This window comes from Seriola dumerili, unplaced genomic scaffold (assembly GCF_002260705.1).
Source record: "Seriola dumerili isolate Sdu_G_001 unplaced genomic scaffold, Sdu_1.0 BDQW01000003.1, whole genome shotgun sequence".
Classification (NCBI taxonomy): domain Eukaryota; kingdom Metazoa; phylum Chordata; class Actinopteri; order Carangiformes; family Carangidae; genus Seriola; species Seriola dumerili.
The window spans coordinates 3904874-3931623 of record NW_019174258.1 but is presented as its reverse complement, the minus strand read 5'-3'; the positions used below and the strand labels follow the sequence as shown (position 1 = coordinate 3931623).

General features: G+C 41.0%; 1 protein-coding gene across 1 annotated transcript; it reads right to left on the bottom strand.

Annotated features, from left to right (window-relative positions):
• Positions 1-1801: 1801 nt before the first annotated feature.
• On the bottom strand, positions 1802-22581 carry hk1 (hexokinase 1). Its single transcript, XM_022745455.1, has 21 exons — positions 22213-22581; positions 15155-15317; positions 11705-11853; positions 11491-11610; positions 11113-11208; positions 10835-10934; positions 10516-10699; positions 9718-9873; positions 9474-9561; positions 9017-9162; positions 8576-8768; positions 8267-8378; positions 7873-8021; positions 7171-7290; positions 6821-6916; positions 6633-6732; positions 6366-6549; positions 6039-6194; positions 5618-5705; positions 4990-5135; positions 1802-3872 (listed from the first exon to the last, which is right to left on the bottom strand). The coding sequence occupies exons 1-21, from the start codon at positions 22273-22275 to the stop codon at positions 3725-3727; spliced, it is 2757 nt and encodes a 918-aa protein (XP_022601176.1). The 5' UTR covers positions 22276-22581; the 3' UTR covers positions 1802-3724.
• Positions 22582-26750: the final 4169 nt, after the last annotated feature.

The window sequence follows — 26750 nt, the reverse complement described above, 5'->3', positions numbered from 1 at the left end:
CAACTTAAACAACTCATGATGAGCATGTTCTCTATAGGAAGGAAACGGGGTTCTTCTATAGCTAAAACAGAGCTGACTGAAGTGAAGACTGCAGCCAATGGAGACAAAGATAAACGAGAGGCTGCCAACAGCCAATCAGAGCTGATCAAACCTTCATCCATGTGGAAAGGAAATGTTGATTAGACCTGACTTGGGACCTGGAACCTTCTGTGTTACAGCGGTATATGAATGAATGTGACTATAAAGCTGATGGATGTTTTGCCATCAATACCAAAGTGGTCAAAGTGAACACGTGAAAATACAGTTGTAAATGGGAGAAAATACATCTGCACACCAAACAATAAGAGTGACTTACTCTGACATCCATATTAGCATTTGCTGCTAGTGGGAAAGTCTGAAGATAAATTCTTCCATCTTTCGTTTCTTTTACTTGATCTCATTCTCCTTCCCCTATTCTCCATCTTGTAAATCCTTTCTTTGTAGTTTAAGTGTGGAGTTTTTGTCTGTGGTTACTGGTTTTCTAGTGCGTACAATGGATGAACAGTCCAGTGGCATCAGCATTAAGCCTTAATGTTGTTAATGTGTATGTTTTGGGGTTTTTCTTTTTTTTTCTTTTTTGTCTGCCACAGGACACAGCACTTCAAAGGGGCATTTTAATTTTTCTATTTCATTCATTTTCTTCTCCAATCATCATACACAACGTGATGTTTAAAGTCATTCTGTGGTTACTCACATTATTCAAAAAAGTTTTTTAAACCTTGCCATCATTCAGAGTTAGCACCAAAGTGCAGGTTAGCCCCTGTAGTTAGTCTGAGATTGGTCATTTTGATGACTTTATAACAAATGCCATGCTACAGAAAGCAGGAAGTGACACATACACTATGACTGTGTAACTCTAGGTGTAGCAGCAGGACCAACCTCAACATGTTCTAACCATACAACAACAATTTGTGTGAAAGTGGAAGCAGTGAAGGAAGCACCTCCTGTTTCTAACATAAATACATCATTAAAACTGACATTAATTTAGTTAGAAGTTACCTTATTTCACAAAACTAGCTGAATCGTTCCAACATGAATTATATTGTCAGCATATATCTATTACTGTACAGTATGCTTTTCTTTGAAATGTCAGTCACACAGTGTGCAGTCATGTAGTAGGTTGCTCATATATTGTGATCTCACTGGTTCATACAACTGTAATATTTTTCATGGTTAGTGTGTACAGTGGAGTCCAGATTAAAATCTGAAAAAAATTAAAAAGTGCTGCTACTTAGAAGACTCTGATGTGAAATGTAACTTTGACATCTATTGAGTAGATTTATGTAAGATATACTCATGAAGTCCGAATGTAAATAGGCAACTTGTGTGATGGTTGCACATTTACAGTCAAGTCATGATGCTGTAAGTAATGTCGCCTGTCAGTGTAAACATTTCAGAATGTAGTCAAAACCTTTTGATTCGTTGTAACAACTTTTTCACTTTGAAAATACGCACAGTGACGGTGTGAAACATCTGTATTTGTTAAAATTAAGTAATATGCTTAATAAATGTGAACAGTAATACAATTGCAGTGCAGTAAATACCCACCCATTGAGGTTTTTCTACATGTATGACTGCTGGAACTACTGTAAACAGGTGTGGAGCTGGTGCAGAGTTAGTGCACTGCTCAGCAACACTTGGGACTAATAGTAACACACATTGGGGTTTGAGCTTATGTTTGTATAGAACAGTGACACCATCATCAAACTAAATCTATACATACACGAGTACAAAATCTCTGGTGTAAAGAACTACAACAGCAGATTGACACAGGTTTGGTTTTATTTAGTGCCTGGTTGATTGACAGTGTTGGACAGATACAGTCTGGGTTTCGTGAACAGAGGCAAAGAGATTAAGGTTTTTGTGTGATGGGGACGGCTTTTAGACGGACCTCTGAGGGCAGGGTAGCTGAAGACCTGCTGGAGCGGCTGGCCTTCTTTATCTTGGCAGTAGGTGGGAATGGAAATTCAACTAGTTTGTACTTTCATGGCTGTAATTTGTTATCAGTATTGGCTTCAGGTTGGACTGGTGTTATCTTGTCCCCACAAGCCAGAATTTCAACAGTGGTTCACTATGATGGCAGTAAAATTTTTAGTAACATCTCAAGGGTTCATCCTTGCATTACAACTGCCATTGGCTTATGATACCCTGTCCTGGATACCAAGTGTAAGAATGCATATATCATATATTAAAAACATTTTTCTTCTTATAGTCGAGAATATATTTATGTGAGATTAAAAAAGGCCAGCCTAAATAAAAATTTCTCAGAAAACCGAGTGACCAAATAAACCTTTGTAAATATAAATCCTTCAATGAGTATCATAAGTAGCAGTCATTAATATGATTATTTGTTTTTAATAAAGAGAAAAATAAATATTGAATTTGTAAGAATTGTGCTACTTGACTGGAGCCATACAGTAGTTCACTTAAACACCCTTCTGAGCCGTTAGAAGCACATGGAGAACAGGGAGTGTGGAAAGTAGGAAGGAGCTTTATTTCCAAAAAGTTTAAATTCCCCTTAAAGTTTCAACTACTGTAACATTCCTCTTATACACAGTTTGGCCATTGTTGTTCTTCTGGCATCTATGTTAGCACCTCATTACTGTTTCATGGCTGTTGCTAGGTGACTGGTAAGCTTCACTGTGGTGATGAGGGAAGTCAGCACTTCTTAAGACGACAACAAATTATCAGCAGCTGTGATCAGTACCAACAACAGGATTTCTACTTAGTAAAATACAAGTGCTCTTTGGACATATTTTACAGTAGAGTACATTAGAGAAGAATAAGATTGCCGTCTTAAATTAGAACAAATGTGCACATTCAGCGAGCACGCGACATGGCTTTCATGTCATGCCCTCATTAACAGCACAGGTACCGTGTGAGGGTATTTTGGACGATGGCTTCCTCTGTGTGCATTATTATTGCAACGCCAAAATTTTTCAACATCTCCCAATATAAAAATAAAATAAATAGCAACAATGTATGTATAACATATTGTATTATATCTGGGTAAGATATTAAAAACTTAAAACAAAAATATTCCCATTCATCTCATTACACATTTATATATATCACCTCATTCCCTTTTAAAATAAATGAGTAGCCTACAGCAGACACATTTTGGGTGACTTTGGACTGAACCAGTGTGTTTCTTTATGTCCCTGCCTCTACTGAACATGTTGCAAGGATCAAGTTTTTAATACTGCAATTTTCTGTTGAAATGGCCCTGCAGCTGCTGTGCTCGTTGTATTGCAACAGACTTCAGTTATCAGAGGAATCCTCCAAATGGCGACATAGGAGCACTGTGTGAAGTCTTTGTTTTTTTCTGCTCTGCACATTTTCTCAGGAGTTGAGTGTGCATGTTTTATCTCTATGATGAGTTTAACCTCAGAAATCAAAAAAATGCAAAGACCTTAAGGATTTGGCTATTGTTACAATGGTTAATCAAAAAATCTAACTACAAGATAGTGCCTTACTCTCTGCTACTACACACAGCAGAGAAAGCTATCTCCTTCTCTCTCTGTCACGCAGACAGACTAAAGCAGCTACTGGAGCGTGATGCATTGACTGGACTGGTTTGATTTAGGAGGAAAAGGAGACAATGGGTGAGCAAATAGTGAAAGACAAGAGTAGAGAGAGAACCCAGAAAAGTGGGGAGATAACAGTGAGACAGAAGAGACATTTACTATTTATTGTTCAGCTCTTGTCTTAGCCGGCAGCCCACGGCTGTGATGAGTGCAGCTCCTTTCCCACTGCCATCCTCTGACAGCAAGAAGTTGACATTACACTGAGGAGCCAGTTCATTAACTGTTTGGTGCATGATCCCCGAGAAACTATACAGAGACAAAAGATTTGACATAATGTTAAACAGTGAAGTGAAAAATACTGTACTGAATTAGAAAAACGGAGGCAGTCTAAATGTAAGTTTGAGGTGAAGCAGGGTGCAACACTAACACCTCAGTGAGTGAGTGAGATCCTGGTTTGCTACAGCTGGACTGAATCAGCCTGCAGGTGGGAGGCCTGCAAACTTGCCTGTTACATGTTTAGCAAGTTGAACAACAGTTTGTATATGCAGGTGCCAAACAGCCAGAGCTCTTCCATCTGAACAAGGGACTGCCTCTGCTGGTAATGTGAGCTTTGCATAAACAGTGGCAAATTCAGGAGAAACTAAGACTCTGGCTGCAAATTGAAAGGGGTTAGGCACTTTAACAATAATGTTTCACTAATGGAGCTTTTGAGCAGATACTGACATTGAAGACAGGAGGTTAAGTGAGAGAAGCCATTTAAACTCAGGTATCCCTCTTGTACTGTGCAACTGGCAACATGTCTTATATTTGATCACGACATGCCTAAAGCATGACTCAACATGACCTGAATGCAATAAAGCATGAGACATGTCTGTTGACATGAATGTAATCTAACGACTTGTACTCTGCATGCCATGAACTGGCTCAGTGATCACATGGTCATTAGTTTTTTTACAATATGATGTCATTACATTAGCTGTACACCAGTTCAGTGGATCAGACCAGTGTATGTAATCAGTTGATCACTACAAGACATTGTGGTTTTCTTTGTGCACTTACTATAAAGCTGGTTAAAAAATGTTGAGTACGTTGCAAAATAGTTGTCGTGAGATGACTAAGAAAGAAAACTGCCATGACAAATTTCAGTTATAATGGCCTGCAGCTCTAATCAACAGGTTGAGCCTGCCTTTGTTTGTATTTGCTCGTCTTCTGCATAGTAATTTCCACCCCAGGGATGACAGTAACCAAATACTGTTGTCATGTAAATAAGGTGAATGTGTGTGTAGTAGTCCTTTAGCCTAGTCAGTTCAGGGCATGACTGAAAGGCCTGGTCATCATAGGTTACATCTCACCTTGATTTCTTATGCACTTTAATAGACAGTGAATAATTTTGTATGATCAGTTATTGAAGTATTAAACTCACTGTGGATGTAGTTTGTAGAGTGTCCCATCCACCCCTACAGTGATGTTGAGATGGTCCAGTCCACGGTTCTCTCTGATCTTATCGACCACAGCCGCCATTCCTGCCCCACAAATCTGAGCTGCACGACGTGACACTGCTTCACATACCTAAAGGTGAAAAACGTTATCATTACTGCAGCAGTTAAATGTAAATGACACAGTTTGCCAAGTCAGAACTCCACAAATGCTGAGAATGCTGAGAGTCTGCTCTGTGTTGACTCTCGTATTGTCTCAAAAGCCTTGCTCTTTCACAAGACAAGCCTGATAACAATGTATTGTGGAGCTCAGACTTTTTCACAATGTTCTCTGTCCAGTATTTACACTCAGCTGCCATTTTATTAGGTACAAAACTGATGCAGTCTAGTACAACAGCCTTGCAATAAATCCTATATTCTCTCCAAACACCATGTGTGGTGCAAAAAGGGTCAAGAGTTTGTGTTGATTACTGCTCTTGTTGTATTGTCAAGGGTTGAGCACGAGACTGGATTAGCTACGAAACACGCTACGAGACATGCTTGCATGCTAATGTTTTGATTTGGTACTAATTTGAAAAACTTATTTTAATATAATGGTTTCTTATTGTTTCTTACCTCTTTTACTATGATACTATCATCACAGCTGCTGTCCAGTCCTAAGTGTTGCAGGATGGATCTGACCTGCAGCAAAGCCAATCTGTCACTAAAAACACACACACACACACACACACACACACACACACACACACACACACACACACAGAAAAGAGTCAACATCAGAAGGGAAATAAACTCAACCAAAACTGCAAATGCAACTTTAAAAGGATAAGAACATCAAAGGCCTGACAGTGAAATAAATAATGATAATTTAATGCAGATGCCGTTCTACACAGTGCAGTCTACAGGCAGTGATGCTGCCACTTTCACAGGAGATAATGATAATACAAAAGCGACAAAAGTACTTTTCACCTCCTCGAGTAATGCATTTTCACTCGACGCAAACAAAGAAAAACAAAACATAGTGCCCATTTTTTACCTCTCTATCTGTGAGAGGAACTTTGTTTCAAAGATGCCTCTAGTCTTCAGTGTCTCAGAAATCTGCCCTCTGAACAGGAATCCTCTCCTGGTCATGTCTATGAGGATGTTTCGCACAATTTCACCAAGGTACATGCCGCTGCACATTTTCTCATATCTGTAAAACCCAAGCACAAAACATACACATAAATAGGCATATACACACACAACCACAGATACTGTAAGTCATTTATAAGAATATGTGTGTGTGTGTGTGTGTGTGTGTGTGTGTGTGTGTGTGTGTGTGTGTGTGTGTGTGTGTGTGTGTGTGTGCGAGGGGGATTTCCACCTTTGTTTGCCTGGATTAAGCGAGAAGTCATCCACAGCGCGGTCGTACTCTGTCCTGATGTCGTCAAGGCATCCGTTGTCTCCAAAAGCCCCCCACTCCATGTTGACACACATCCGTCCCTCATCTCCCTCAATCATCTCAATGTTCCTCATCTCCTCCATGTAACATGCATTACTGCCAGTGCCTGGAATCAGACAGACGCATTAGATGGGTAGAGAACAGAAAACTGAACATTTATCAAAAAGAGTCATTATCAGGTAAACTAACCAGCGATCAGTCCAATCTCACAGGTGGGTTCTTCGTAGGCACAAGTCATCATGGTTCCCACTGTATCGTTGACTACGGCCACTACATCCAGGTCAAATTCCTAAAGAGGAAACACATGAGGTAATGCTACATCACTATATCACATTTTTGCAGTGTCATGTTTGACTGAATGATGCTGCTTCTCCTACCTCTCTCCTCTTAATGGCCTCCCTCAGCAGTCCCACCACATCTTCTCCTTCACAGTCTGTCGCCTTGAAGCCTTTTGTCCATGTCACCAGGATGCCCTGCACGCACGCACACACACACACACACACACACACACACACACACACACACACACACACACACACACACACACACACACAGAATTGAAGATTGTCATATCTTGCATATGATGTCTGACTGTCTTTGGGCTCATGAGACGCACTGTTGTCGAGCTAACGACAGAAATGCTGCTTGAAAGTTCATGTTTTGCCAAGTAAGAGTAAGTAAGACACAGCAGAGTATATCAGAGAGGAGGGAAGAGGGACACACTCACAGCATCCAGGCTGGTCTGTCGGCAGGGGAATGAGAAGGTGAAGCCCAGGGGAAGACGAGCGTTCTTCATCCCCATGTAATCCAGGAAGTCACTGATGCACTGCACAATGTGATCAAACAACTGGAAGGAGAGGGAAGATACAACTATGTGTGATACTACAGTACACAACATTTGTCACATTTTATTCTATTTTAACCCTGTGAACCTTAAATATTAGGTGTTTATTAGATTTTGTGTGACTTGACTAAACTACATATATGAATAAATATGACAAAAGAAGAAAGTTGTCCCATACGACAGTGAGCAAAAGGTCTAACTAGGCAAAGTATATGTGTGACATATGACAATAAGACAGTGACAGACAGAGGGGTGAAAAAGCCAAAAGGTGACAGACAGGATTAGCCTAAGCCAGTGCACAAGTTCGAATCAATGTTTTAAAAGGCTGTCAACTCAATGCTAATCTTGACCAATCAACCTCTCTATATCTGTCGGCCTCTAACCTATCGACCTTCCCTGCTTCTATCCTATTTCTATCCTACCCCCCCCCCAACCTCCTACTTAACTGCCCTAATCTTTACAGTACCACCAAGGTAACAGGAGGTTAAGTTCAAAGCTTTTAACTCATCCTTGTTTCTTTCTCTCTCTGGTGCTCTTTCTGTATTACTTTTGTCAGTTTAACATAGACTGACTGATGGACCTTACCTCCTCTCCTGTGCCTTGCATCACTTCTAGAGGAATGGCGTAGATCTTGTTGTGCATCTCCACTGTTCTCCTCTTGCCAGAACGAATCTTGACCAGCAGAACTCTGAAGTTGGTTCCTCCTAAATCCAAGGCCAGGAAATCTCCATTCTCTGGCAGAAAAAGAGACAGAGAAACGGATGGATCAATAAAAACAGTAACCAAACACACACACACACACACACACACACACACACACACACACATACACACATACACATACACAGAGAACTTTTTCTTCCCAACAGACACACATATCCAGTCACAAGTTGACAGCTTGAATATGAATGTATGTATGTGCACGAGTGTGTGTGTGTGTGTGTGTGTGTGTGTGTGTGTGTGTGTGTGTGTGTGTCACCTGTGCCATCTGGAGTGCTTCGTACAAAGGTTGGCAGCATTTTGACAGTAGCACAGTCCTGAGTGCTCTTCGAAAGGCCATTTTGGATCTCTGCCCTCATTCGCTTCTTTACCTAAAGAAATAAAAAATATTTGAATTCATGAAGTGAGACACAGTTAAAGATGCACGCACGCACACACACACACACACACACACACACACACACACACATCCTTACAAATGACTTATCACAGTATCAGTGTGTGTATATGTCTATTTATTGTTGTTATACACACACACACACACACTACAGTGTCTCTCTGTCCTCACCTCCAGCAGCTGTTCCGTTGTCAGGCGGAATTCGGACAGTGTTTCTGCGATTTGTCGTGATTGGTCAGCGAGTCTATAGGCCACAGCTGTTACCATGGCAGCGCCCTTTCCACTGCCACTCTCCGATAGGAGGAATCGAACATCAGAGTCCGGGACCAAACGACGGACTGTCTTATGAAGACGACGGGCATACCTGAAATAGGTGAAGAATTGAAGTGTTGAAATTTTAACAGTTTGAATAGCAAATTTCCTCTTCTTCAGTTTGTGTGTAAACTGATAACACACAACATGGTTTATAACCCACTCCTGAGCCTCTGACAGCAGCTGTCAAAGATTGTATTGGGAAAGTGAGGAGCAATAATGAGATGCATGATAACAAAAGGGATAAAAACAAATGAAACCAGTGCTGATATATAATGTTTGTATATTACTGTCACTCACTGTGGGTGCATCTTGTAGAGAGAGCCATCGATGCCTACGGTGGTTCGGAGTCGTGACACACCTTTGTTCTCCTTTAGCCTCATTAGGATGGCAGCCAGGGTGGCAGCTATCAGGTTGGCAGAGCGGAAAGACACAATGGTGCAAACCTGAGGGAAAAGCAGAGGTGAGGGGAGAAAGCCATCAAGCAGCACATCCAAACTTAATGAACTGTAGAACAAGATAAACAAAGCATCTCATTTTATGCAAGTGGTTTTTACAGCACAACGTCAGATATGTTATAAACAATGTATGGCAGTTCATGATTATGGATGCCAGTTTTATGCATCCAAATAGAAATGCTTTAAACAATTCGTTTGAATTGGAAATACTTTGACCATGTATCGTTTCTGTATTTTAAACGACTTCTGTGGCAAGAGGATTCACATGATTCAAGCGGTATTTCAGCATCAGTACATACATGCTGCACAGCGATGCAGTCATCAGTCGAGGGCTCCACACCGAGTCTGGTTAAAATCTCTCTGGCTTTGGTCAGTCCTTCCTTACTCCTAAACAGAAGAGTGACACAGAGAGAGGGAAGAGACAATATAACTGACTATATAACTAAAATAATATGATTGAATTTAAAATGATTTAGTTTTGTAACTGCTTGATTATTAAAGTGCAGTTGAATCTACAGTTTGTAACCCTGCAGTTTGACTTACTTCTCTATGGCTGAGACGTGCTTGGTCTCAAACTTTCCTTTAGTGAGTAGCTCAGGGGTGATCCTTCCCTCAAACAGCAGGCCCTCTCTGGCCATTTTCACCAGAATGAGACGCACCAGCTCCCCCATGTACATACCACTGACCATCTTCTCAAATCTACGGCACAGTGAAAGAAACAAGAAGTGTGTAAAACAGACGCCCAGAACATCTTGATACCGTACTTTTTCAAACATATGACTCTTCTACAATAGTTAAAGATGCAACTATTTGTGTTTTTGGCAACTTAATTTTTTATACCTGTTTGTTTATTTTGAGGAAGCTTTAAATGTGCTAATTCAGACGCCACTCGCCTCATGGTGGGGCTATAGTCATCTCAAATTTTTACTGATTCTACCTCTCTCATGTTGAAAAACCAAGGGCAGAGGGTGAACAGAGAGCACTGCCTCTTTCTCTACTAGTCATAGTAACACAGTGCAAGACTTCTGTGGCAACCTGTTTCAATGACAAACATGCAGGATAACTTAGATCTTAAAGCACAGCATCATCAACCGCACAGGGTTGGAGGTATATCAGTTATCCTTAAGGTTTTTAGTAACTACTAGATTTTTTTTGTTTTAGTATAAATGAATAAACATTTTCCAAATAATATTCATCTTTCTCTCTACGTAAAAGACATCAGCAGGCTGAGTAACTGACACATAATCATCAGATGAGTCTGTGTTTCCTGCAGCTTAAAAACGAACTCATTTAGATTCTTTCAGGGATGAATAAGGCTGTGACGGCTTTTCTTTAACATACAGCTGTTTGCCAGGGTTGAGAGAGCCTCGGTCTATCTCTCTGTCAAACTCTGTCCTGATGTCTTCCAGTCTGCCGTCGTCTCCAAAGGCTCCCCACTCAGTGTTCACACACATCCTGCCCTCGTCTCCCTCCACCAGATCAATGTGACGCAGCTCCTCCATGTAGCACGCATTGGTGCCAGTACCTGAACGCACAGAAATACATATCCTTACAGTTTTATCTAATTTCTCTTCTATTTGTTTGATTAATCTTGAGGATACTTAAATTTAATTTAAGGTGTAACACTGGCAAATACCCATGAGTATCTAAATACACATACCGATGATGATGCCGACTTCACAGCGTTGATCATCGAAACCACAGGTCATCATCGTTCCAACTGTATCATTTACCACAGCCATGATGTCAGCTTCATAGTCCTGAAATAATGAACACACACACACACATGCATAAGGAAAAAATCTCCTGTCATCTGTGCCATTCTGCATCCCAGTCTGAATTAAACCAAATTCATTAGGATAAACCTGTTGATAACCTTAGACTACAGTAGTGAAGTGCAGGATCAAATGAGCACAAATGAGAAAGGATAAGACTCACTCCTCGTTTCTTAATAGCTTTGTTGAGCAGCTTGACAACATCCATCCCCTCCACTCCACCAGCCTTGAAACGCTTTGTCCATGTTATCAGATAGCCCTGGAGACAGACAGAAACACAGCCGGAGGGAAAATGAGAAACAGAAGGATTTAATGCTTAATAGAGACTTGGTTTTTGTCGGGCAGAGCTTGGCACATGCATTACTATAGATCAGGCCTCCATCACAGGCGTGACAACATGTAATTTAAGTGGCCTGTATGGTAATATATTCAGATATTTGAATGAAAGATAATAAAGCGTCATGTGTCACAAGGATGTCAACTATACAGCAAACTGTATAAGCAAGAGAGGTACTGGTTGCTCAGTCTGATTTTGTTTTACCTCATCTAGTTTGGTCTGCTGGCAGGGGAAGGAGAAGGTAAAACCAACTGGGAGTTTCTTGTCTTTGATGTTGTGTTTTTCCATGAAGTCCCCGAGACACTCTGCCACATGGTCGAACAGCTGGAACACAGGTGGAAAGAGGGAGAGGTTGTCTCAGGTTGAGCTGAAGAGAGACTCTATGTGTGTGCGTTTGTGTATTTCAGTATAAACCTACCCTCGTTCCACCTCCGTGAATTATGTCCTCTGGCGTGTCGTAGATTTGACTCTCCATCTGAACAGTCTGTTTCTTCTCATGGCTCACTCTGACATGGAGGATCCTGAAGTTACTGCCTCCCAGATCCAACGCAATGAAGTCTCCTTTCTCTGTTGAGACAGAAAGAGTAGGGATAATAATCATTCTGCTGTTAGGTACATGGTTATATACTTATACACTGATCTTTTCATTTGTAGCAGATATATCCCCCTGTAAGAGGGCTAGGTTTCAGCATTAGTCCTTTGGTTTTCTTCATAAATAAAGTGTTGCTGACATTACTGAAGAATGTGCAGCTAATAAAGACAGCTCTGGACTAGATCTTTACCCAACAGGAAGACATGTAATATCAGTACAACTTTCTTCTGTTAGCTAAGCAAACAAACACACCTCTCACTATTACTCTACAGTGAATGAATGTCACATGATGTGCAGCCTATAAGCAACATGAGGAAGAAGCAATGTTACAGATAGCTTTTATCCAAAGCTATGTCGTGTCTTTGGGCAAAAACTGACATCCATCAACTCATATAACAATAAATAAGTAAATAAATACATAGAAAATAAGGTTTGCAGTCTAACACTATGTTTTTATATGCATACTTATGTGTGTATGCTGGTGTATATACTGTAGGTTTGCTTGACTCTCTATTCAGACTTGCTGCAAGATCAACTTCCGTTTTTTTTATTGGTTAACGATTGCCCAACACCAACAAAAGAGTTATGGTAGCCATACCACCTGGTCAAGAGCTTATCAGAGATGATGCTTCATAGGTAAATAATCATATGTAAACTGTTATTATCCAGCTGGGAAAAGCAGTAAACCTGGTTTCCTTTCATTCAAACTGATAGACCTCCTGTTGAGCTGTGAGATAATTATTACTGTGAGCAGCTATTTTGCTCAGTAAATATCATCTCCAGGAAATTAAACTAGTGTGTTAAAAATGTAGTTCTTAAAATGAGGTTGGAGAAAGAAAATTATTGAGCTTGATCTTAACCCCCATCCTCACCCCTAAAAATAGGTGTTGATGGCGTCTGTAACATGAGATCAAGAGCAAATCCCATAAAAATCTGGTATACAATTATTAGTTGTCACTTGGGAATAAGCAGTGATGTCAGTTTAGCTTCCTCTTTAGATTAACTGCAATAGTATTTCACTGTTTATCATGAGTGATTAGTAAAAGGACTCAGAGAGCGTACTGACCATTGATAAGAGGTGATAAACCAGGCAGTCCCACCTAACTCATCACAGTTACGGTCTGCTCCCTTCTTGTTATTCCTGTTTCTTTCCAACTCTTATTCCTAAGTGTTCCAGTACAAACAAATCAAACTGTAGCCCCTCACCTCAAGCACACATTCAGAAAGTAAAAACAAGACGTGCTGCGACTTGTCAGAAAGTTCTTGGTGCTGCTGCAAACACAGAGTTTAGAGTAAAAAGCTCATTATTTGGAAGTAGTCCAACTTTAACTGCTTTCAGAAAATGCTAGCAATGAATACTGAAGACAATGATTTAAACATTATTGCCACATTATGTTGTTTCTGAGAAAAGATTTTAAAATAATATTAGAAAATTTTACCCAGCAGTGTAATTTCACATTATTGGAGTCTTGTGCTGCAACTTTTTGTGCAGATCAGAATGCAAGGTCAGGTCAGTGTAGTTCAGATGGGGGAGAGTGACTGATAATTTGTCAGGAAAGAATGTAAATGCAGAAGAGATGAGCAGAAACCAGTTTTCAAACTAGGAAACAAGACACCATGGCAGATTGCAATCATAGTTTTAAAATAATGAAAAACATAAAATACTTCTTTTATATTCAAGTCTTTAAGCAAGCCATGGAGTAAATCTGTAAACTGTTATTTTTTCATGGCTGTTCGGTGTCATTTGTGCACATTTGAAAATCTACTAGATTAATTAAACACAGTGTAGTGGCTGACAGTAAGAAGATGGCGAACCATTAAATGTCTTCACAACACACAGGCTAATTCTTGCTCTCTCTAACCAGTCAGAATAATAATCCCATCCCTTCAAATCTCTGCCAAACACTGCTACTGTGGTTCAAAAAAACTAAACTAACACAAAACAAGCATTTATCCATAAACGTGTGCAGCATCATAGAAAAAAGTATTAGGAATACTTCATCCATTCAGAGGAGGCTGCTAGCCTTTGAACAACAGCAACATTTAACTGTGTGATGCCAGGTATATATTTAAAAACACATTGTTATATAATTCTGTGTGCATGCATGTAACTTTAGGACTTTCACTATCACTGTCTTCACTAACAACGGTGGGAGGATTAGTTCTAATCTTTGCAGTGTGTTTGTGTGTGTGTGTGTATGTGTGTGTGTGTGTGTGTGTGTGTGTGTGTGTGTGTGTGTGTGTGTGTGTGTGTGTGTGTGGACAGACACACTCTTCCACAAGTACATCACGTACATGATTCTGACTCACATTCACGTGAATTACCAGGGCAGAAGTACTGCAGTAAATTAGGATTAGACAGCATGCAGCAGACAGTGATGTAATGACAGGGAGAGAGGGAGGAGCAAGTGTAGCAAGAGGAAACAGTTTCGATCTCAAATTCATGTTAGATTAAGGTACGCAAAAGGAGTTTTGTCATCCATTCCTTACAAGAGGAAAACTTATCTGTGTAACACAATTACCCATCAGCATGGTCTCAGGATTGTATTGTTCTCCAACCAGATAAACACCTTCAATTTTCGTCATCAGCAACTGTCGCAAGTGGTTCTGCTACTAATCTAATCTGACTGCAAACACTGTAGTGGTTAGCACTGTTGACTCACAGCTAAAAGAACCTGGGCTTACATCACAGCACCAGAGCTGTCTCCATAAGGCTTACGTTTTACTGTGGTTACAACTTGTTTCTTCCAACATGCAGGTGGATCAAGTCAACTGGACACACTTCATGAATGTCAGACCTTATCTATCCATCTCTCCATTACAACACACTGTCCTGGTGACTGCATCACTGTAACTCTACAGAGCTGAATCGTATTGGTAAAAATGCATTTTAGTTAGCTTCTCTTACAAAATAGTCCTTCCTGTCTATTTTGTATCAATACCTTTAATATTTGGATGAGGTAGAGTTAGACTACATGCCATGACAGGCTAAGCAAAGAGGAGATAAAAAAATATGATTTTGCTATTTTAGTAGATCCTTTTCTCTTCAAAGGATTCTCCAAATTTGGACCAGGTTGCAGGGCTCCATGTTCACAAACACTGGTTTTATTCTTTAGCAGGAACAACAATGTTGAGTAGCTGACCTTCGTGGACACTCATTCATCCAGTGATAAAAGAGTCAAACTGGTTTTGATATTGATTTCATCACAGAAAGTGCTTGACTCGTGAGGTTCAGATAAGCCAACAATGGTTACAATGAGAGTTAGAGATACTCACCTGAACCATCTGGGATTGATCGCACAAACGTTGGTAGCATCTTTAGAGCAGCAGTGGGGTTAGTGTCCCGACCCAGTCCTTTGGACAGTTCCCTCCGAAAGCGCTGCATGATGTCCAGTAACGTCTCATCAGAGAAACGCATGGAGTACAGGTACTTATCGATCTGAAATGAAACATTAAACAAAAAAAAAACAAAGCATCAGTCTTCTTAATCTTGACCATTAATCATCCAGAAATACAGTATACGCAACATCTTCCTGTTACACTTCCCCTAATTTACTTTTAGTTTATAACTGAAGTAACAGAGATTTACTGGATTTGTTAATGACATTTTCCATAAGCATAATGATGCAGTGAACATGACCAACTCCCCATCCATTAATGTTTCAGTCATCCATGAAGATAATCCACTTCCTGATTGACTGAAATACAACTTCATTGATCCCAGCCTGCTTCACCCAGATATGAATCACAGCCATATAACATAATAAATACTTTTATATTTCTTTATTGCAGAGTTCGTGAACTAAAGTCTATGAATGTACCCATTACACTGTGGTCATAATGTACAGTCAGTGTATAATAAAAAAACACAGCATCATCCATGTAACACAGAGCAAGACCAGGAAAGACAGGGTGAAAAGTTACAATCTATTCATGTCAGGAAAGCCAAATCCACAGATAGAGCACAGGTCTAGAAATCATATGTATTGATCAATTTATTTGCCTCTCGAAACTGCCCAGTGTGGAAAGTGCTGCAGATACAAAACACAAAGCCTGAGCTGTAGGCTGTGGCCTTCCAGGGAACAGGATGTTAAACAATACTGGTGAAATCTACTGTTGCATCACACAGTTTGATGAAGCAAAGACCTGCTTTATGATCTGACAGTGTGGCAAACCAAGAGCAGAATATCAGTCACACATAACTGGTTAAATGTCACATTCATTATGTCCTGCTCTGTAAAAAGACGGCGAAGCTAAGCAGGATTAACTCTTCCAGTTGTCAGTAGGAATGATAACTGGATTATCATCAGTCTGTTTCATAACGATGACTCCCAGAATCTTTGAGATGTACAGTATACACAGGGGCGAGAGAAAGTAAGCGTAGTTTAGATACTCATCAGTCCATCATGGAGGAAGTTACAGCTTGCCAAAAAAAACATTCCTGTGCCTGAGGTTTGCCAAAGAGCAGCTTGACTCTCCACAACACTATTAGGGAAATGTGTAATGGACTGAAGAAACTAAGGTTGAATTGTTTGGGAAGAACATGAAGCACAATGTAGGGTCTAAAAAGGGCACTGCATACCAACATGAAAAACATCATCTCAAAGGTGAAGTACAGTGGAGGGAGCATCATGATTTGGGGCTTTAGCTGCCTCTGGACCTGTGACAGCTCAACATCATCGCAAAGTTTATCAGGGTCTCTTACAGGATAATGTCAGGGTGGCTGCCCACCTGATGAAGCTCAGTAGATGTTGGGTGATGCAGCAGGACAATGACCCTAACCATCAAAGTAAATGTACTACAGAATTACTTCAAAGAAAATCCACATTTTGGAGTGATCCAGTAGAGATGCTGTGGAGTGACCTGAAGAGAGCCACTCACACCAGACAGCCGAAGAATATGACTGAGCTGAAGCAGCTCTGTTGGCAGACTGGCCCCAAATCCTCCTGAACATTGTAGCGGTCTGATCAGCAGCTACTAGAGAAGCTTGTTTGAAGTTTTTGATGCCAAAGGAGGTTCACCCAGTCATTAAATCCAAAGGTTCACTTCCTTTTCCACCAGCACTGTGAATGTTTAGTGGCTGTGTTCAGTGAAGACACAAGACATTTTAATTGTTTGTGTGATATTAACATTTGTGACTTTGATCTTATGACCAATTAATGCAGAAAACCAGGTGATTCCAGAGAGTTTGTATAATTTGTCTTGCCACTTTATGTGTATATGAAATACATTACACTCACAGGGTCAGAATAGTTCACACACATGCTCACATGATTCAGTATTCACATACTAACTATTCCTGTATGTACTGTGACGTTTATTGTGGCCCCATGTGATAATTTACTAGTGTTACTCATTGTATCAGACATCAGATAGAAATTGTGCAACTTCCTGTGTTAGGAGTCACGCATTAACTGTATTTCCTCAATAGCTCCGGTCTTTGGTAACTGCTTCAGGACAATGCCAGTTTTGGGTGTGAGGCGACTTACAGGAAGGAATATGTGTCTGTTGGCCACAGAAATGGACTTCATAGTATAAAACATATGTGTGGACAAATCCAGTGTTTTTGACATACAGGTTACAATCAGCACATATTTACCTTAATGTACACAAAACTATAGTTTGGTTTTCTTACCAGACAGACAATCAAAGAGAGCGTACAGGGTCAAATGGAATATGATTACAGAATCGGTTGTTTTGACATGTGAGATTTTAGCTACTGTAAGTGTTCTGTCTCACTTTTATCATACAGTAGATGGGCATTCACAGGTAATTTGAATAATACAACCAGATTGTGAGCCAACATGGCAGGAGAGTCACTTACATGGGAACAGCATTGTCCAACTTTAACGACTCTGTAGGTGTTACATTCCTTATATTCTGTCTAAATGTGGAGTCTCTGGGATGAAAGCTCATTAGCACATGCTCCTGTCAGACAGGAGCCCACAGCTAAGAAAATGTAACCTCTCAACTTCATAAGCTCAGCAAAATACATACGCACTGTGAATCTTCTGGACGGCACTATAAACTGGCCCACATCCCACCCTGAGTTGTATTTTACACTGAGGTCTACGCTGTGTTTTGAAGAGACATTTTAACAGCAGTGACATGTTGGTGCCTGACAACGCCCTCCTCTCATGTCGCTCCTGCAGGCCCTCAGCATCTGTTATTTCAATTACACAGTAAACAAACCCCCACTCTCTTTCTCTGACTACACACAAATACTACACTCTCTATCTGTCACAACCACAGAAACATTTACAAAAACATGCATGGACACAATGCACATGAAAACCAAATGTCACTACATTTGGTATATAATAAACAAATATGCATGTGTGAGATATACAAGCAGCATTAACAAATCACTCTGTTTTTGTCTTGTCAGCATATGACAAAACAACAATACCACAGAGATTGAAAAATTCAAAGCAGAACATTTAAAAGTCAACTACACTAACATCCTGCTGATTTGTCCTGATGTGACAATGTGTATTTACCCCTATATTAAGACACTAAAACAGCTTAAAAACGTCTGTTATTAAGAGGTTGTTGCATGTATTTTTGCATTTGGTCTGTTTGGCCCAGATCATGTATTGAATGTGAGGAAACGAAAGTAGATTTGAGAAAGAGCTACTGCACCACAAATGTCAGCAGGTTTTAACAGCAACATCCCATACAGAATGTAAATGTGAAAATGATTTCATTTTATAGAGGAATATGAAGTAAAAATCCACAGTGAAAAAACTTTCCATGGTCCCGTACTAACACATTTGCACTTTAAATGACACCTTGTTAAAGTTCCATTTATTGATAATTGTGATACTTACACTGGAACAAATTAATCCCTGTAATGGTTGCTCACACTGGTAATTCTATTGACAATCAATACTCAGTCTGCAGCGCTGTGCAATTTGTAGTGGTCCTTGTGGTCGTGTCCATCCAGCTTATCCAAACACTGAGGCCTCATGTCAACTAGAGACTTTCAATCAAGGTAATAACACCCTAAATTAATTCACACTGAAAGAGTATATTGCATTTTTATCAATGCCAACTTCAGTAGTTCAATGGCGTGACTGCATCCAGTCCAGTCCAAACCTTGGACGTAACATGGATGTCAACAGGACATAAGTTAGCCAAATGTTTGTTAACATGTTTGCCATAAAATGTGACTCAAGTCTTGCTGATCTAGAGTTTACTTTGTACTAAATTGTGGTCGAGAAACACACAACTCTGTAGAACCTTCTTGAAACAGAATTGTTATTGCTTCTGTGAATGAAGAAATTAAGCCTGTACGGGTTTAGTGTAGATCTTGTGCACCATTCTAGCTGTCAGCTGATGTAAACAGATCCATTCATGTTTGGTGCTTCAACATGGCGATCTACTGCCAATGCATTCTGCTCATGCCAGATGCTGCTACAAACTGCTGCTGCCTCTTCGACTTCTAGGTTCTTATTAACCTTTACCAGTGATGGAAACTGTACTGCCAAATACAGAATTGCATAACCATTCATAAATAGTGGTTTACTTCATGACTTCATGAGTGCTCTTGACTGTTCTCAGTGAACTTTCGGGTTTATATGCAGTATATGTGCACTCAACTAATTTGGATTCTTATTCAAATGGCCTGGTTAAAATAAGAATGTGTTCCTAATCAGCTAATTGAATGAGAATGCATTCTTAGCCACCCTACGTAAATAACAATGTGTTCCTAGCTGACCTGCCAGGTCCTTGTTGCAAAAGAGAGGATTAAAAGCAGGCATTGTCCACGCTGTCTCCACATTAAACTAAGAGAAATCTGTTGAACCACAGGCTGAATTCAGTTCATGCTGCAGGAAAGAAATTAGCACCAGTGTACTATGACTCAGCACTCTGCAGCTGGAAACCATGTCTAAGCACTTTATTTTAGCGGGGTATCACCTGATCTCACACAGCTCAGATAAACTTCTCTGCTGTGGGCTTTATACCTCACATGAATGAAGAAATTACTGTGCTCAATGAATATGATTCATTGGCATCTTCATCACAATTAACTTCACTTTCTCAGTTTATCGTTTAAATTTTCTGACCAAAAAAGGAGTGTCTAGTTTTTTCCCCTAATGTTGAGCACAGTGACACCCCCCTGTGAGGCGACACGAAGCCTCTGTAGTCTGCACGGATGAGTCTGTAAAGGCCATGTTTGCCCTTAAACACACCTCTGACACACAACTTTCTCTGAGACCGCCTAGACCTTGGTTTAAGTTTCAGGAAGCGATCACACTCTCCGCCTCTCCAGCCCTCCCTTTTTCTTCCCCCCGTCTCGCTCCTTCTGCATCTCCTTTCTGTTTGCATTCCTCTAAACAATGCCCTGTTCTCCTTGTCACCGTGAGGTGATTCAGGGAACCACTGAAACTTGACTCCGTTGTGTATGTGCGTGTGCGCGATGCTGTGCACGCATAGCCTCACCATGTGGAAAAATACTGTCCTCTACACTGCCCTCTCCTGCACCAAACCTTTTTCTACCTTATCTGCACACACACATTAAAACATTGCTTTGGATGCCTGCTAACAGCTGACAGTGTGTCAGGGAGTACAGTCAAGGACAGTGCAGTGAATTGAGGGAAGACACACTCAGCTGATTGAGGCTCTTTGACAACTGCAGATACAACCCAGTCTGTGTGAAAACAGCAGTGGTGAAATTATCTGTCCACTTTCAATTGTGGCTGCTTAAATCCTGAGCTGTTGTCAAGGCCTAGACAAACTCTGCTCTTTGAAAAGCTACACAATAGCTACACACCTGGCACTGTGTGCAAGCGTGTGGGTGTATTTGTGTGTAAGCCTTCTCCTCCTGTCACCTATGGTCACATGGTTCAAAGCTGGCCTATTTAGGGAGGCAGGGAGAGGAAGAGAGCAGGAGTAAAGAAGGAAGGAGATGTGTTGTATTACATCAGATCCTTGCTGCTGATAAATGTATTTTATCTTAACAGACTGTAATTTGACGTTGGAGCAGCAGGCACACCTGGGAATGACAGCTTTGTGTTCGTCTCATGTGAATAAATAGTGCACAATTTCACTCGACTGAGAGAGCAGCGAAGGACAGGAGAGGAAAATGGAGGAAGGAAGTGTGACAACCTTTTCCATTTATACAGGAAGAAGACCAGCATTTGGTTTGATGCAGAGTCTGCGGTCGGTAATCACGTGTGACATCATCAGCAGGAGACCTTAAAGGGACCTTGCGCCATATGTGAATTAAAAAGCACATGTTGAGAAATGGCCATGGAATATTTTCAAATTCAGGCAAAATGTGATGATCTCATTCCCAAAGGCAGATACCATGACAGAAGCGGGTCTGGAAGTATTTTAACCTCCTCCGACTCAGTTTTATATTACGGGACTACATTTGATTACAGAATACAACTAACTGACAATCAATCAGTATTACTGGCAAGTCTGAGTGACTGGACAAGCTCAGCTCACACACTCACTACTCTGAGTGGTCCTGTCAGTGTTATCCCAGGAGTCTTGCAGTGGGGGCCGCTCAGCTGAGCAGTTATGAAAGGCACATTCATGGTGCTCACCTCATGTCTTTCTTCTCCTCTCTCAAGCTGAACTTTTTCAAATTTAATCATGCTTTAAAACTTGCTAAAAGAAGCTAAATTTTTTTCTTTTTTTCTATTCTTATCAGTTCTGAAAAGAGAGATTTGTCTCTTTCTACCCCACTGATCTCAAAGGAAGAAAACTATGGACGGCACTATAATGTATCATTTTAACAAGATCAGAAAAGAAAGTCAGTGACCCCTAAAATGACTTTGCTCCTTCATGTCAAGTTCCTTCACCTTCTCATCCTTCGGCTCCTCTGTCTTATCATCCTTTCCTCTGACTTCCTCCTCTCCTCTTTGCCACACCTCTCAAAACTTACATCATGCCACCAGTCACACACTCGTGTGTCGCGTCTCCTTACACATCTTACTACACAAACACTCTCCTGTGCAGTTTGTCACGTCTCACTGAACCAGTTTGATTCAAATCTATGATCTATTACTACTAAGAACGCATCTGAGTGATTTCTCCAACAAATGTTTTATTCACTTCCTGAAAGATAGAAAGATATGTCGACATTTCTTAACATGTACAGAAAACTTTCAAAGCAAAGTTTTGATGCCGACAGTATGAATAAACTCAATGACCTCTGCAACACATGCTTTCCTCTCCTCTTAACTTTAGCTTTTTCTCCGCTTCAGTCTCTCTCTTTCTCTCCCACACACACACCACAACACACACACACACACAAACACACACACACACACACAAAAACAACATCTAAGACAGAGGCGAAAGAAACAGAGGGCACTCACCTTTTTAACCTGGTCATCCTTGAGTTCAGTGAAGTAATAGGCTAGTAGCTGGGCCGCAATCATCCTGGTCCTCTTTGTCTCTCACACACACATGCAGGCTCACTCGAACACACACACTCTCTCTCTCTGTCTCTCTCTCTGTCACACACACGTTCACCTACAGTCAGATGGATAAAAATCCGAAAATAAAAAGGTAAAAAAATATAGAGAAACTCTGCTCTGGCTCTGCTTTGTACATACAATCTGTCACACGCTACAAGAGATATAAAAATATCCCTGAGTCCAATCCGGTGTGGTTTAAAATAGACAGAGCTGCTCCATGTGCGGCTAAGACTCTACAGCTCTTCCTTCTCTGTGCATGTGAGTGAAGCCAGGAAGCATGAGTGAGACAGCAAGTTTAGCTGCAGGAGGCAGAGAGGAGGAGAGACAGAGAGAGGTGCAGGGAGGGCTCGAACATGAGCCCTGCCCACTTCATGTGAGCTCATTGGTTAGTGTGTGAGTGTTCTGGGCGGGGGTGAGTGCCACATCCTCTTTCCTACCATTGGCTGGTCTGCTGATGCCTTTGAGGCCAACACAGTGATGGAGGAAGAAGAGGGGGGCCACTTAATTAGGGAGGAGGAAATGCACGGAGGGGGAGGGAGGTAGGGAGGAGACATATAAAGCAAGAGGGAACGACATTGAGGTACATTGGGTTTTACTGTTCCGAGGAAGTTATAAAGTTAGATTCCATTCAGCCTGTGTCAGTAAGAAAATGAGTCACACAGTCATGATTTCACTCAAAGTACTATAAAGCTCTTCAGTCAGTTGTGAGCTGGCTCTGAAGGCTGAGAGGAGGAGGAGGGAAATCCACAACCATTTCCTTCTCTGCGCCTGAAGGGGGGGAACTTTGAGGGGTGTAAGGACAGCTTTGGTAAAGTTTGGGAACCTGACGGTGTGGGGCCAGGGAGTATCAGTGGATGTGTTGACTGGGGGGGCAGAATGTGGCAGAGTTTAGGTTAAACAAGCTCCTTCTCCCACACCTCCCTCTGTGACACTACCTGTTCTGTGTGGATGAGTTGACTGAAAGCTTAGACAGTAAACTATGAACTATAAATGCGTGTGCAGATGATTTGACTTCTTTATATTTGCCTTCTCTAAGATGCTGAATAGTCCAACAGAAGAGCATACACCTGCCACTCTTAATGTTCACTCCACCTACTTTTCCATAATTTAAGTAGGAAGAAAGCCACTAAGTCACTCGCTCAACCATCCTGAGAGTCAGCCCATCAGACAGCCGCTTTCTCTGGCTCCACTGTCCTTTCAGACAGGCGTGACATCATCATCACAACAACAGCTGTCTGTTGTCTGGACTCTCTGAGAGAACAACAGACACAGAGGAACTGTAACCCTACTTAATGTGGAACTAAATGTGGAGTAAATGCCACCTTAATACTTTATCTAAAAGGCAGCAGTGTGGCAAAGTGAGGAAACTGGCTCAGCCCAAGCTCTGTGGAAGTATCCTCCAGCACGCTGTCTATGGATGAAACTTTGTAGGTGACTGACTTCTAAATTTGTGATGGAAAGGTTTAAGCAAAAATTTGGAGTAGCAATATTCAAATGAAAACTTCAAAGTGGTGTTAATTTGATTTGGCTTTTTTTAATAAAGATTATTTAAGATTAAAATGATTTTTTGTCTCCAACTGAACCAGTACTGACTAAACCTAAATATGTCACAGCTTCCAGTGCTTCCAGTACACAGTGGAAAATATTATCACATCCAAACACATGAGTTCCTCCTTTACTAGAATGCCTGGGGCCAACCTGCCTGGACTTGTTGCTTTCATTTGTGCAGGGAGTAACAGCAACTTACACAAAAAAAAACAGCTGGGCAAAAATGAAAGAAGATGCCATGTCATCTACATTTGGTCACTTATCAACAGTAATTAGAAAAAACATCACGTCCCTTAGGTTCATCATCGACTGCAGTTTTTCAGGCGTGCATGTAGCGTGTCCATGTTGCTCTTAATCCTTTAATCGGTACACTATAGTGCAGGTCAATTCTCCTAGTTACATTATATTAGTCCCAGTGAGTTTTCTGGTGTTGTGGTTATACACCATTTGCATATAGCTTTACTTTGAGATACTCTCAAATACCTGCTAACTTATGTTTGCAACACTTGTTAGCATGTCTGCCTTTGTGAAGATCACATTAATCTGAGCACAGTCAGCTGTGCCAGAAAAGTTAATAAGGCAGATCAATCCACACCAGCTATCTTTAGCCACACTGCTACAGGCTAAGACATATGACAGTAAGTTAACCACAAGTACAATACAGTACAGAAAACTAGCTGCCAACAAAGATGGTAGCTCTGTACAGCATCAAGTCACATGACAGCACAGTATTTCCAAGTTCTATACATTTCAAGTTTAACTACTTGTTTGTGTCTCCCTCTTTACTCCATCATCCATTTCCAGAATATCTTTGTAGCCTTTTTCGACAGACTCATGAATCTTCTTCAATTTCTCATTCATCACAACTCCATCAGTAATAAACATCACAAGTAATCCCACATCTTCACCACTGAATCTTCAGTTGCACTTTTTTTTTATGAATCACCCCAGTCGCAGCAGTGTTAGCTCCTCCAAATGCTATCTAAATAATTCAGTTACCTTCACTGATAAAGTTTCCCCAGGAGCCGGCATCCAACAGCTGTCACCACAGCGATGTTTTGGGACATTGAGGTGTTTCACTCTCCTACTGTCCACTCCACACAAAGGTTCAAATCCCAGTTTCATGTTTCGATTCATTGTATCTTTGGAGAGAGTATACAGGTGTCAAATAAAATGGAAAGTCTGTGCTCCTTGAAAACTGAATGTAAAGAAACAGAGGACAATCCTACAACCAAAGAGCCAGAGCTCGTCCCTTTGTAGGTCCTGAAGAACCAGCGTCTCATCTCTGCCCATCTACTGGCGACCATTTCTGTGTTTGTGTGTGCATGTGTGTGTCAAAGCTCTTATTGTTGCTTCACAGGGGAGACAAAGACACACACCCACATATTCATGGAGACTTGAACACACACACTCACACACTCACACACACACACACACAGACACACACAGAGGAAGTGAATATATAATAACACTCACACACCTTGCTCCCTAAGGAATGTCCATTCAGGGAAAATCTGAAAGATGTGTGTGGGTATTTGAGGTTATTCAAACTAAAATGAAAGCTAAAGAGGATGCACAGTAAAGGTTTGGAAAATGGAGATTAGAGAGGAAATTGATACAGAATGAAAGAATAAAGAAGAGAGAGGACATGGAAAGGACACGGAAGAACAAGAGAGGGAAAGAAAGCACGCCAGCCTCTGTATCAGCCACGTCACTGTGCTGCAGGAGCTGCAGATTCAGCAGTCCAGCTGTGTTAGTGTGTGACGCCGCATCGAAGCTGCAGTGTTGGTGCATGTGTGGTGAAGATATTAGGTCACTACTAGGACAGTGTGGGATTACTGTTCTGTGTATGTGTGTGTGTGTGTGTTGGGCGGGGGGGGGGTCTGTCTGTGTGTGTGACGTAGTCCTCATCTGGTAGCATTCTAACATGTTAATCCCTGACAGATTAGCTACTGTTTCACTCCTGTTGGCACGTAGCCTTCCTCCACAGATTTCCTTCCTTCCTTTCTCTAATCCTTTCTAATTTGTATCCTTCCTTCAGTCTTCCTTTCCTTGATGCTTTGGTTTTTATTTCAATTCTTTATTGTTTCCTTTATTCCTTGCACTCTGCTGCTTCCCTCCTGCCAGCCTTCATCTTCAACACATCATCTAATCTGCCATGAATGGATTACCATAAGCACACTGACCATTGCACTGCTCACTCCCTCTCCAGTATTGCCAGATCAGTAGTTCGAGATTATAATGCAACTTGTAAACACAAACACTAGTTATATATTTTTTTGCCAACGAAAAAACATTGAACATTAACAAAAAAAACATCTAACCATCACATTCACAGACATACACAACACCTGTAAATCAGGACGTTAGACTGAACCTTTATCAACACACTCCATCTTCAGCTAACTTGTATCAGCAAATACCTAAAACTTTGAGATCTTTCAGTGGATGTCCCAATGTTTCTGCCTGTACTGTTATTTCAGCGTGCACCATGCAGGCCGATAGATAAAGACACATGCAGGTGGGCAAGAATCCAGCCAGTCAGATAAAGCACACGGCCAGAATGACCAAAATGGCACAGACAGACGGACAAACAGACAGACAGACAGACGGACAGAGGGCAGAGAGACAGACAGATTGGCGATCACAAGGACATAGAGTCAGTCCAAAATGACTGAACAGAGCATCAGTTGTTTTTATTGCTGGGAAATGTGGTCAGCAGCATTCCTCTCCTCCTCCTGCCTTTCATCAATACTGAAGTACTGCTGACTAACACACACACACACACACACACACACACACACACACACACACACACACACACACACACACACACACACATTTATACATATACCATATTTTCTAAATAGATTGATATTAAACAATTA